The sequence below is a fragment of the Channa argus genome, chromosome 10 (genome assembly GCF_033026475.1).
Source record: "Channa argus isolate prfri chromosome 10, Channa argus male v1.0, whole genome shotgun sequence".
NCBI lineage: Eukaryota > Metazoa > Chordata > Actinopteri > Anabantiformes > Channidae > Channa > Channa argus.
This window is the reverse complement of record NC_090206.1, coordinates 27,318,081-27,331,831: the sequence shown is the minus strand read 5'-3', so window position 1 is coordinate 27,331,831 and position 13,751 is coordinate 27,318,081. Positions and strand designations below refer to the sequence as shown.

General features: G+C 40.8%; 2 protein-coding genes across 3 annotated transcripts in view; one reads left to right on the top strand and one right to left on the bottom strand.

Annotated features, from left to right (window-relative positions):
- Window positions 1-3,840: 3,840 nt before the first annotated feature.
- LOC137134664 (polyadenylate-binding protein-interacting protein 2-like) lies at window positions 3,841-8,084 on the bottom strand. Its single transcript, XM_067519636.1, has 4 exons — window positions 7,936-8,084; window positions 7,495-7,684; window positions 5,998-6,174; window positions 3,841-4,529 (listed from the first exon to the last, which is right to left on the bottom strand). Exons 2-4 carry the CDS (start codon window positions 7,627-7,629, stop codon window positions 4,464-4,466), a joined length of 378 nt encoding a protein of 125 aa, XP_067375737.1. The 5' UTR covers window positions 7,630-7,684; window positions 7,936-8,084; the 3' UTR covers window positions 3,841-4,463.
- A 600-nt stretch (window positions 8,085-8,684) lies between these two features.
- matr3l1.2 (matrin 3-like 1.2) overlaps window positions 8,685-13,751 on the top strand; it is a 16,753-nt gene continuing 11,686 nt past the window's right edge. Inside the window, exons 1-2 of one of the 2 annotated variants that reach the window (XM_067519635.1) lie at window positions 8,685-8,945; window positions 11,307-12,259. In XM_067519635.1, coding sequence (XP_067375736.1) covers window positions 11,507-12,259 — 753 coding nt within the window. In that variant the 5' untranslated portion in view covers window positions 8,685-8,945; window positions 11,307-11,506. The remainder of the gene's footprint in view (window positions 8,946-11,306; window positions 12,260-13,751) is intronic. The other variant, XM_067519634.1, reaches the window with a different exon arrangement.

The following is a 13,751-nucleotide window of genomic DNA, read 5'->3' as shown; positions in this document are numbered from 1 at the left end:
TGATCACGCTTCGTGTGTGTGCAGAGACTTGATGGAGGATGAGGTGGTGTTTACTGAAGCATCACTCTTCAACCTGCAGCTTCTGTGGCCCAGCAGACACACACAAACACTTTGACTTTTCAGTGTTCACGTCTGAATGCAGTGAGCTATAACCATGTCCTCTGGACAAAATAGACACACATGACACTGTCTACATCACTGGACGACAAGTTCTTTTATTTTGGATACGGTGCATTATGCATCATGTTTGCTGTGTTTGTGGAACATAAGGTAACACATAAAAGCAGTGACAAACTGCTGGTCACTGAGTCTGCAGCAGACATCGTTGGAAGGAAACACATCTCGGGTGTTGGAACCCTCGCTGCTCTGTCGGCATCATCTGGGCCGACAAGTTGTTCCTAAACACATTGCAAAAACGGGAGCCGATGAACATGCTGGAGGACAAAGACATGGGACCAAGTACATACAAACTGGGCACAGAGGTTGATTGGCTGTTGTAGTTGTGTCTAGTTGTAGCTTGTTTTCAGACACATCTTACATTAGAGGGAACTAAAAATCGCCTGTGGTGAGTCAGAGTGGTCTCACACGCTGATGGGCCAAAACTGATTCAAAATGTCAAATCCCCAACACAGCAACAGTGCAGGACACGCTACAAGGACTAGTCCTGATGTGTCCCGATCTTTAGAGCCACACTGACTTTTGTGTTGGCAGCTGCTTGAACCACAAACTGAAAACAATCTACTCCATTAGCTTAGTTCAGATTTGAATTATTTCTTTACTTTGTGTCTAAAAGACGCCTCCACATATAGAGTTGTGGGTGATATATCTCTGTTTAGTTTCAGGTCAAATCAGTGTCAACCTCACAGCCACACGTAGTGGGTTTTATAAACATTAAACCGTGTAGGGCTTTATTGTAATTTGACAGAATATTTGAACCTGTTTCCAATAGAAGACTTAATGAAAGTTTTCTCTATGCATGTGAAACACACATGTCACTGCAAAATGCTTAAATAATGTGATATGGTTCCTTCATTTAAGTAGATCAAACTTAACTTACAGACGAACTGAAAATGTCAGAAAAATTTGATTTAAATCCAGTCAGTGTTTTTCTACTAATAATCTGACTTTTCTGAGTGGTCAAGCGAGGTTTGGTTGCACTTACAGAGCCCAGAGAGAAAGAGATGGAGCCATATGGTTTGAGGTGCAATAACTTGAATATGCTCCAACAAAGGAGTAATTGAGAAGAGGAGAAGGAGCTGGGAGTCTTGACTCAACAAAGCTGCGAAAACTCTCTTCTTTCAGCCTAATGAAGCTGTTGTTTGGGGGTGTGGTGGAGGGGCGGAGGATAGTGGAGGCTGAGCAGCCCTGGACGTGATTTGTCATACAATCTGAATCTTTAGGAGGGCTGCAGCAGAGAAAACCTCCTCTCCATATGTCTGGTTATTTTGCATCTGAAAGCTCATGGCTGAAGGCTTGGATTGGGGCGGGGGGGGGGGGGGGGGGGGGGGGGGGGGTGAGGGTATTTGTGCTTCTTGTTTCTTTTTTCTACCAATCGGACAAAACTGCTCGTCAGCAGAATTTCCCTTTATTGGTGACTGTTTCAGCTGGAACCAGAGACACTGAGAGGAAAGTCAAAACATCTTCGTGACTGGGACAAAGACAAGGTGAATGAAGGTGAGCTTAAAGGATAGAAGGAAACAAGGAGGGAAGAAATAAAGTAACAACTAGGGAGAGAAGTAGGGAAGGACAAAACTGGGCAAGGAAGTAAAGAGAGAAAATATGAAGAAATTAAGGAATGAAGAAGAACACTGAGAGACAAGGAAAGAAGCTTGATTAAATCCTCTAGTACTTTAGATTCAGAGGATTAATTCTGAATCTAGTATTTCAAAATACTTAAAAATCCTATTTGAGTACATGTACACAAGTAATATCAGCAAAATGTACTTCAAATGAAAGTACAGGTTGTATAGTATAACATCACCAGTAGTTGATATGTAAATGACTGATGCTACTGTGAGCAGATGCTCAAAGCTAACTGCGGGTAGTTTAGACCAGTGGCTCCCAACCAAAGTAATCAGCTTTTCTAAAGTATCACAGGATTTTAAAAAAGAACAAGAAAATTTTGTTGTGTTTTGTCTTTACTTTTCTGTGTAAAACTGTGAATAATTACAGTGATTAGAGGGTTAGAGAAAGTCACAGGTTGACAGAACTCATAACTTAACCCTAAGATGACAGGAAGTGGAAATGCTCGAGTAAGTACCTTATAGACGTGTCATGTTAACGTAAAGCCCTCGGACGTAGATTTAAACATTGTTCTGTGGAGGCTTCAGACGCCCTCAAGGACGACAGGCGTGAAGGTGATGATGACGATGCAGATGTAGCTAAGTGGTAAATGCCACTTATATAGCGCTTTTATCCAAAGCGCTTTACAATGTTGAATCCCATACACCCACCCTCCTCCAGTCACATGTCAAAGTGTCCTTGAGCAAGACACCGAACCCCAACTTAGTTGCTCCCGGTGAGCGTTGGTCAGCTGCATAGCAGCTCCCCCATCGGTGTGTGAGTGTGTGTGCGCTTTGAGTGCCAATAGGTAGAAAAGCGCTATATAAGTGCAGAACATTTACCATTCACAAACACTCACTGATTGCAAAGGCTGCCATGTAAGGTGGGCACCTGACCACCGGGAGCAACTTGGACTTTAGTGTCTTTCCCAAGGACACTTAAACACCTACCGGAACCTGGGATTGAACCACTGACACTGTGGTCCGACTACCCTACCAACTGAGCCAAAGGAGGAGGGGGTAGTGGTTTTAGGGGGCGGTACTGAATCCGACTCAGGGGTCATGACCTGGGGTGGGGGGGGGGGGGGTCTTTGCTGACATCTGTAGCTGCTGCGCATTCCCTGACATCTCCCTCCGTCCAATCAGCTCTCTGCGAGCATGTATGAGCCTGAGCCCATGCCTCCTCCTCTGACACACATGCACGCTCACATGCATCCTCATCAACATGCTCGGCTGTGGTCCCGGACTGTATCTGACCTGCCGCTCTACAATAGACGTCAGCAGCTGATGTATGGCTGCTGCTGCTTTGTGCCTCAGAAACAGAGACATGACAAAGAGCAGAAATAAGAGTGAGCAGAAGGAACCTTCTCTCAGATAAATTAGTCTCAGCAGTAGAGTCCTGTTCGGATGGGAGCCCTGCCGATTAGAAACCTGCAGGACTTTACTGAAGTCGGACTCTGCTGCCACCTGCTGGTGCTCCGGGAAACCTTTTTTTTTTAAACATTAACCGAAAACTTCAAGAAATACGGCGAAAACACATCAGCCCTGCATGAAACAGGAAGTCGAAAAGTTTTTATTAAGTGTATTTATGTACTTTAATACATTTTTCCAGCTGTTTATTTAGATTTATTCAACACACAGTCTCTTCATTAAATCTCTATCCTCCACAGAAACAACTACTGAACTCTGAGCAATGGAAAAGCCTGCAGGTGGATTTAAATGCAAAAGACCACCAGGCAAAAATGGGCATTTGTTTGGCTGGATGAACTTTGTAAATTCAGATCCTTAATGCAGGACAAAAACAAAGGAGAGAGAAGCTCTGGTTGCAATGGTTGACACCACCGTCTGCTACATCAGGCCCTCCAAGCTGTTAAATGCCTTATTTATGCTGCATTTATTCAATTGTACTCCCACTCTCATCCTGACAAAACATCAGGGTTTCTGAGAAGTATCCACAGCTCCTGTGTACGTATGATAGGATACTATAAAGCTCAGTGAGTCAGTGACAAGGCAAATTTAAACCCTCTGTGTAAAGTAAAATACTGACAAAAAGTCCAAATGCATTTTCTCCATAAACATTTATTTTCAAATAGTTTAAGAAAAAATAGATTTTTTTTTTACAACTTTTTTCATTATTTGACTTTTTATACAGTACTTTGTGCACCTAGAAAAACTCAACATCAACATCAGTTAAATAGGCAGCAGGGAGACGGCTGCCCTAAGGGTCAGTGCGGACAGAAAAACAAAAAAAAGCAAACTGAATCAGTCTAAACTAACACAGTAAAACCAAGCTGGAAACTGCTGCTGAAAACATCTGAATCTAAAGGACATCAAATAAAATATGAACAGTTTGTTTTTAGGCTTTTATCATATTAAAAAGTGCAAAAACAAAAGTGACAGTAGACACATTGGAGCTGATAGTAACAAATCAGCTTGTTCTGAAGTTAAACACAAATTTTCCTCCACACATTTACATTAAGAGTTAAAGGGAGAGGACAGACAGAAGGAGGACACACAGGAGGTCAACTGCAATAACTGACAGCAACTTTTTTTCTGAACACACAAAGGCGAGCGCTGAACTTTGGCAACAGGCTGAAGGTCGAGTGGCATCTGGAAACAACGGTGGACATCTTGTTGATGATGTCACAGCGCAGACTGGAGTGTGGGAGGGGCAGGGTGTGGTCACATGATGTGTTTCTGGATACCTGGGGTGAACTCCTTGGCATTGGGATTCAGACTGCTGTTCATCTGCAGAGAAAAAGAAGAGGATGCCCTCTGCTGGATGAGGATGAGTGTGCCCTCATATAGCCCTCCATGTTTTGGAATGCACCAATGTCAGTTTTTTAATTTAATAACCACTTCTGCCATATGTATGACAATTAACAGAACATTACTGTGACTTTCAACACTGAACATAAACAAGCTCTCAGGAAACTAACAACTGAATATGATTAAATCAAATCTCCAACAGGAGGCTGCGGCCAATCCAAATATTAACATGGAAACATTCACATTAACTGTAACTCAGGTAATTTCACTACAACTCTTACACACAACTGCTCAGCTTTTAACACTGCAACTCCAATCTTTTAAAATGTTTATATATAAATTATCCATGTCTCCTACATTAAACTGGCCACTGCCTGCTGGAACAGACTGAACAAAGTGTCAGTTTTAACTCAAATGTTTGACAAACCAACTAATTTTTTTTGGACACAACTCAAAATCCTCCAGTCTTACATCAACTACAACTACAAAATCAGATTTAAACACCATGTGCAAACACAACGATTCCAATGTTCATTCTCAACAGACAGCACAGCACATAGAGTAAATGTGGATATGATAACTGTAGTGAAAATACTAGTAAAGAGGTGAACATAAATGGATTATTTTTATGTTAATATGACATATTAGTGCAAGTGTGCAGAGAAGTACTAATGCGGGGGGGTTGTATAAATCCTTGATATACATGCACAGCTTCTACTGGCAATAAATAATAAATGTACAGATCTGTGCTAAATACAAAGAGCAGATGTTATAAGAACTGATAAGGGCTGTAGAATTGTGTGGTTATGTTCACACATTTTTAATGTGCATTTTTTTCCCTTGCTCAAGACAATTTGCTATGATCAGCAAATTGTTAGTTTACACGTAAACAAAATCAGCTCCTGTGCAGCTTGTATTCTTTAGTTATTTAAGACTGTATACACTGTTGTGTATTAATAGATTAATTGTGTGTTTTGTGTTTGTCTTGTCAGAAACCAAACCTCAATGGCAAACAACCAGATTGAATAAAGTTAAATAAAGAGAGCAGTGTGTTTAGTGGGTGAAGAAGGGGACCAGCCCGGTTTATTGTAGGGAGAATGAAGACATGTTTGTATGTGTGCTCTGCTTGTTCAACAGCTGTTTGCTCTACTGTCAGGCTGTCAGCAGAGTTGCAGAGGACTTGACTTTTGTCGTTGTCACTTACCTTAAAATATCTCCTCATATCACAGAAGTGTGTGAGTACATTTGTACTGGTTACAGAAAAATGCTTAACACAGCCAGCCCCCTACTTTTAAATGTGCTCTGTGAATACATCTGACTTCTTCTGTAAAACCCATTTTCTATCTGACCAAAAAAAGCTGATAAAAATTAAAGATGATGACACATTTCATCTGATCGTTGGCTGTATCAGACATTTTATTTGGCTAAAATCATGTACTGAACTCACCACGATTTCAAAGTCTCTGTCAGCTTCCAGAACTAGCTGACTGATCTGCTCCTGCAGCTGACTGACCGTCTGAAGGGGGAGGTCTCTGGATGGGATGAACCACTCCCACTGCTCCTCTTCCAACATCTCCTGGAAACAGTGTTCAATAAACTCCTCCTCCCATAGCTCCTCCTCCACCTGCACATGTTAGGGTAAATGTTGAGACCACACTTTGACATTTGAAATAATTTCTAAAAGCCTTTTATGTAGTTGATCTCAAACCCTGTTGTAAACCTTTGCTTTAGTATCTTAATTGTTTTTTACTGTTGTTTGATAAAGTATTTGTCCCACTTCATTCCTGAAAACCCACAATACATGAGTGCCCTCCCAATTCCACCTCCTTTATGTCACCAGAGATTTTTTCCTCACAGTTTTCTGGCTTCACAGATTCCTCTCTTATACCATCTCTATGTGAAGCAATTTTTATTCACATGGAGAAGCCTAGCTTTAGCTTAGCTTTTAGCCCTCCGTGCTTCCCTCAACAGAGGAGGAGGCCTCAGGCACAACCTGTCTCCCATTTTTCATGCTGCCCGTTCATCCATCCCCAGGAAGCTTAAGACAATTTCCCACCTCCAGGTTACGGTCATAATCACTACATCTTGATGAATCCACCCTGTTCCCACCTCCCACCTTAACGAGCTCTATTCAGGCCAGGCAGGAACAAAGGCTAATCTGGAGGATATACCCGCCATTTAGCCTAATGCATTGCTTCCCTGTTGCATTCAGTGACATGACAGAGTGTAAGTTGCCTGTGGTTTAGAAGTGTTCATAGCTACATATGCATTTACTGTGGGTAGTACTACTTTCTAGTGTTCTTTCTATACAATGTGTAAAAAGAGAATAGCTTATCTAGTGATGATTACTTCATTTATATTGCAAATTGGACCCTAATTACAAAAAACAATGTAGTTTAATGCATTTTTGAAGAGGTTTATTGTCACATGCAAAGCAATGCTGTGAGGGAGTGATATTTGGCTTGTTTACGTTTGATCTTGTGTCAATGCAAAACTTAATTAAAATGCTGTATCATCTTGTTCCTATGGTTTGGTATGTGGCAGTTATTTATTTTTCATTTGCATAAACAGATAACTAATTCAAAGACAGAACCACTTTAGAAACCTGATTTCTGACTATTTACTGTGAGCAGATGTAATCACTTTGTGTAGCGACAGCTGCTTTATCCACAATAACATTAGCTTCATTGGTTCAGTGGATTCTGTTTTAACCATATGCATGTGCATAATAATTCCGTTTTTAGATATATGGAGTTGATGGAAAGTACCTGATGCAGAACGCAAATAATCAAATACATCAAAATGTAGTTCTGTAACGACCCACCACTGGTTGCTTGTGTTGGCAGATATTAGCTTCTATTAATGACAACACAGCACAGCCCAATTGTTGGTGGATTTTCCCTTTAACCCTAGCAGCAGGTACGTTGTCAGTTCTGGATCTCACCTGTCGGTTGAACTCCTCCTCGTTCTCCATCCACATGTACTCGGCGAACGGGTTCTCCTCAGAGAGACTACTTAAGATCACCTCCTCGTTGATTGTCATATTCGGCGCGAGGTTGCAGAGACTCGGGTCTTTCATTTTACTCTTCAAAGTCAACCAAACAGCCTCAATCTCTGCAGTCCGGTCTACGATCCTGTAGAAGACACAGCACAGTAATTTAAGCTTTAAACACTGGGCGGTTCGTCCGTTTATGGGGCGTTCCATCTCGGCTGTGATGGCCGCTGTCTCACAGACAATAGCAGGTGGCTACACTGTCGCTGCCATTTCTTAGTCAACAACACAGAAAAACACGATTTACACCGACAGAAAAGCAATGTCGTATACAATGAAAGACATTACATGAATCTAAAGAAGTTCATAGTTATGTTTTATAACGGGAAATACCTGAAACCATAAAGCTTTCGACGATAGAAGAGACAAACGGTTAACTCCGTGTCGAACTCTCCTGTAACTGTAATGGCCGCGCTGCCTTTGTTTGTTTACATCATCAACGTCACTCTGGGCTCGCCTGTGATTGGACAAACCGCGTTACCTTCAGGTCCTACATTATTTGTTAAAAACAGTTGAACAGAAGTGTCGGAAAGCACCTTTAGCTCACGGTGACGCTTTGGATAACAAGTTTATTTATGTAGGCTACGTTTTTGTAACCTTAGACTTTGAACTCCTAAAATTTAACATTGCAGAGCAGCTTCCTTTTTGGCTCATCTTGGGTTAAATCTAAACTTGAAGACCTTCAAAGACCATTACGATTTGTGAGAAGGTTTTAGTTTTAACTTCTAGCACAGGGACCCCTGCCGTCAGGGAAACAGGTAAAGCTTTTAACGTAAACACAATTTAGGGACCCAGACATCCATAAAACCAAAAAACTAACAATTTTAAGAAATCTAATGGAGTTTTGTGGGAAAAGAATGGCCGTTATTCAAGGCAACCATTGCCACTGTTGACGAGAAATGGGATTAGACTAAAAAACATACTTAACCACATGGTCACTACCAGGATTACCCCCGTGATTAATTCATTTATAGAGTCTGGTCCACCTAATGAAAGAAGAAGTCGTCTAGAGGGAAGTTTTCAAACTTCAAATGGTAACTTTCAGAAGTCCCGTGAAGGCAGCACCGTAGCCCAAACCCTAGTTTCTTTGGAAACTCGCTCATTTTGCTACGGCGGCTCATTGCAACGCAGGAATTAATTACATATTCACGAACTACAGTACAACTGTGTGTTTTTGAAATCAATTAGTATATTCACTGAAAACGACGAAAAAGTAAGGATACTAACCCAAACCTGCTCTACCCATTCCCGTGGGGACGACTAAATATCGCGATATCGGAGTTGTCTTTCGTTTGTGTTAGCAGTGCTTGTTAACGATATACTACGCATTTGGGAAAAGGAAGGTAAGTGTATTTATACTTGCTACACTTAACTACAAAACATTTTATCAGTTAGTACACAGATATATGTACAACGTGCACACTGTAAAACTAAAATTATGAGCTGAAATTCTAAACTGGCGCCACCTTAGCTACCGAATAGCATTAGCATATAGGGGGCAGGCTAGCCACAAGGTAAGCTAATAGCATTAGCAGAGGTGTTTAGCTTGCTGCACTGTCTTCAGCTTAACGTAACTTATTTAAGCCATGTCGGTTTATAAGGCAGTTTGGAAGGACACTGTAACGCATTTACGATTAACATCGTTAACCCCGAATTAAGCACACGAGGAACCATATTGCCTTTGTCGAAATTTAGACAGGTAAAACTCTGTGGTAATAGCTTGGCTGCTAGAACAGACCACGTCTTTTTCATTCATAACTTGCGGCACAAATTTGCTGATAACCGAAGCCTCCCAATGTGTTTACTCGCCGCATAGTGTTTTACTGTAAGAATAACAAATCGTGGCAGCTGTGGGCTTAGAAACGCTTGGCTTTCAGCCATAAAGTTATCAGAAATTCTTATATTATTGTTACCAGTGTCGTAAATATACAATCACTTAATTGCCACTTCATTAGGTAACGTTACATCTATACAATCTAATACAATACAATGAGGCAGGTCTGCGATGAATTCCCCTTTTGCAAGGTTTTACGTTCTCTGTTTTTGATTGACACTGTTAGAAAGGTGATAAGTCTTCTGTGTTTAATAATGAGGTCCTAGTGAGTGGTGGGGTCCTACTGGAGTATATTATACTCATCCACTATCGTAGGTCATATTGTTGCTTTTACCTCACTAATAAACACATGCACATCTTATTGTCTAACAGCTACTTGCTTATCAGATTAAGAAGTACAATATGATTTATTGATTTCTTCATATGATAAGAACATTTACACTAGAATAAGCTGAAAAGAGAACAGGTCCCACTCTGCTATAGTTTTTGGACTACAAGGTAGTGGTCAGCTGACATGGGTTTCTCAATGGCCAATGATAATCTAGACAGAGCAGGGAGGCTGCTTTGTTTTTTGTTTCTCGCTCTTTCTCCCACTCTTCACATTTACATTACATAAAAAAGATGGATTGCTTAATATATTTGGGCAGCAGTAAATTTACTTGGGCGACTCGACCAGGTACACAATATGTGTGGGGAAACGGCAGACCTGCTGTATTGTATTGTATTGTATTCTATTGTACATGTGTACTAAATTAAGTGGCCAGTGAGTGTATATTATAGCCTTCTTCAGCCAACAGTGTGTCTGTTTGAGCATTAACCTAAAACCGGTTGGCAAAGATCTATTGGAATTTTCCATTCTCCGGATGTTGTGTAAATGAACCTGTATGAGGAAAAAAGTTAATTCTTTAAGTGGTTAAGCAATATACATTTTCTGAAGCTTATTCAGATCAGGTTTGTGAAAAGTTATGGATAACAAAATATTGTTATACATGTAGTATTGTAGTTATCTCTTTTTAATAGTTAAGGCAAATGTACTGTCAAAACATTTATATAATGTATAGGGTGTGGATGAAAGTTAATTTATGTAGGACTGACTGTGTTACAGTTGGCGTTCAAGCAAAAAAAAAAAAAAAAGGCATCATCAGGGGTTTGATTTACATACATTGGTAATCTGGGATCTTGGATCGAATGCTGGATGATTACATCCTGTTTATGGCTATCTGGCTCTCATGTTCTTCAACCTCTCTTGAGAAATGGTCTGCAAGAACACACCCAGCTATTAACAATATTAGTATAATTTGTAACTTTATGAGGACTTGAAGATGAAGGTGGAAGAACTATCTGCCTTGGGATTATATACAATTGTGAGTATTGTCAGCTAGCCTGTAAATTTACAGATAATTAACAGCCCCTGGTGTCTAGACAGAGACAAAACTAGTCCAGTGGGTATATGCAGATCAAATCGTTTTTGTGAGTAATTATTGCTGTTTTTCCATCACATATTTATTAGTGTAGCAGTGGTTCTTCTGAAGGCCTATTATATTATCTACAATATTTACAATATTCAGCACTGATAATCGGTTTCTCTTTTTTTCCACTGAGGATGTTCCCATCATTCTGTCTACATCAGTCCATTTTCTTCCTTCTTGTCTGGGGTGAATTTTGAACTTTGAAGCTTTTTCTGTCTTCTTTTCTAGCGTTCTTAATATTACCTCCTTTGTCTCAGTTGTCACAGCTTACATCTGCTCAGATGACTATTAATAAATCAGTCATTTTTCTTTACATGCTTCTGTGGGTCAGCAGTGCACTGGTTTCTGTGTTCTTGTTGGAGGCAGCGTTTGAAGAATATCTCTACCTCATTGTTTTTCAGCAAACATAAGACTCTACAGAGGAGAAGAGGAGTTCCCCTTCATTTTGACCAGTTTTATTCTTTGCACAAGAGATTAACTGACATTACCTTCCCCCAATCCTTATAAACTAGACCCTTTTTGCTACCTGGTTCATTCTTTATCTTGGCTCACCTGCTCAAGGACATTCTGAAGCCAGAGTGCTGCTCCGCTTTGTGTCATCATGTCTCAGAAATCACAGTCAGACGGCAGTCAGAAACACTTCACTGTGGGTCGGGGGCTCCTGGCTGCCGCAGAGACCTTGAACTTCAACATGAATGAACAGCGATCCAGTCGTCAGATGGGGGCCTCAGGTGTGGGGGTGGGTGGCGGTGTGGAGGGTCAGGACAACAGCTCCCAGATGCCCCGGCATGGTGGGGGCAGCAATCTTGGCAGCACCATGAAGCTTTTTGCCAGTTTGGGGCTGTCGCCCTCAGACCTGGATGCTCTGGCTGAAATTCCTGAGGAGGACATCAGCGTGGAGACGCTGCCTCTCATCCTCATGCAGCTCAAGAGCCGGAAAGGGGACACAGGAGAACAGCGGGGAGCTTCTTCTGATGCTGCATATAGAGGAGGAAAGGATAATTGGGATGAGGTGCACAGGGGGAGGATTGGGAGTCCTTCAATGGCTCAGGGTTCAGCCCGAGCCCAGCCCTCTACAGACTACGGGTACAGTTCCCTGCACGATGTCTCCTCCAGCCGGGGCTACAGCTTAAATTACAGTGGTGGTGGGAGCAGAGAGCGGCCATATTCTGAGCTTTCCCATTATGGTTCCTACAGTGGGCTCAGTATGGGGCAATCATCGTCCGACCCTGTTTTTATGCAGAGGAGGATGGGCTCCCCATCAAATGGAAAAGTCCAAGACTTCTTGGGAGTCATGCCCCCCATGTTTCCCCATGTGTGCTCTCTTTGTGACTTTGATGTTCATTCCACCATGGTGAGTACTGTCCAGCCTCATTCCTCTTTGCTGCTTGGACTAATTTTAATGTTTCTGTTGAGGCACAGTCAGACACCTGAGCTCAAGACATCTGTCAACGTCAATCTGTGACGAGGTTATCATCTATCAGGTTTCCAATGACTGCAAGTCCAATTTTCATCATGTAATGTCCCTTTTTGCATTATGTAATATTCTCTTATATGTCACCTTGCAGCATGTACTGAATCTTCATTTTCTTGCACTGACACCTCAAGCTCCAAGTTATTAGATTTAGGTCTCTTCAGTCACAATCGAAACAGAAAAGCTGACCCTGGTATTCTGGTCTTGTTCCCAATCTTTACCCTCATATCCTGCAGCTAGTTGATTTATTTACATTTATATTTTACATTGTAACCAGTATACCTGGATGTTCAATAGAAAGATACCACAGTAAAGATTTATTATGCAAATGTTTCTAGAAGCCTGGAGAAAGAGTCTAAGAATCAGGAAAGCCCTGTTTTATCTGTCTGGGGCATCACTTACTGTTGTTCAGGTGTTTTAGAAGACTATCACCATTTTAAAACCAGATGGTCAACACTAGTGTATTCCTAATAAAAAATAAAGTACCCACCAACATCTTTTTGGAAAAGAATCCACTTATTGTGGATATGAAAGAAGAGTATATGGTTGCTTGTTGGCTTTACTCCAGCACTGATCTTACTAAAATAAAGGGGATGTTTGTTTATCAGAATCCAGTTACACATCTTCTTAACAAATCTGTAATTCTTTTTCAAGTAGACATTTATGGAGACTAAGCACTTGTCCTTTTAAAATTATCATCATTAACACAAGTTCTTACTGAATTCTTTTTATTTTTTAAATGCTAAAGAGCCTTCTTTGTTTTGAGGATACTCGCCACTATTATAAGCATATATTTAGTGCTTCCTTGATGGACTTTGGTTGATGTATCTCCACACTTTTGACCATTTAAGGCGGCCAGTCCTGTTTAAAAACTAATTGTGCATATCATTATTAGCTTATTAATTTTACCATCTTTGGATAGGTCCTATTAGAAAACCATAAAAATATGACCTTGAGAAGGACATTAAAGCCAAAAACTTCAATCTTGATTTTCCCCTCCAGGATTTGCAAATAGATTTAATAGAACTAGGGATGTACCAATGCAAGTACTATTTCAAGTATGAGTTGTGGGACAGTAAAATCCTTATTATTCCATTGCAGTTGAGCAAATTCCACAATAATTAACCAAATTTCTCGCACATTCTTTTGCCAAAACAAATATTGCATCAACAGGTGTTTAATAAAAAGAGCAAATTTCTGAAAAGAAAAAGGGTAAAAAAGACAAAGCACAGATTTGGGTTGAGATCCTTAATGGAGAAGCCCAGACATTAGGACTGTAGAGTCTACACAGGATTGTCATAATTTATCAAAACAGCTTTAAAACACACACATTTTCCATTCCACATTTTCCAACTTCGCGTACCTGTGAAGG

Bases quoted from the DNA above. Each gene is read 5' to 3' on its own strand.
- LOC137134664 (XM_067519636.1), bottom strand. From the start codon at position 7,629: ATGAAAGACCCGAGTCTCTGCAACCTCGCGCCGAATATGACAATCAAC. The intron at 6,175-7,494 runs GTGAGATCCAGA...TAACATGTGCAG, and splicing joins AGGAGGAGTTCAACCGACAG to GTGGAGGAGGAGCTATGGGA. The intron at 4,530-5,997 runs GTGAGTTCAGTA...TTTTCTCTGCAG, and splicing joins ACAGAGACTTTGAAATCGTG to ATGAACAGCAGTCTGAATCC.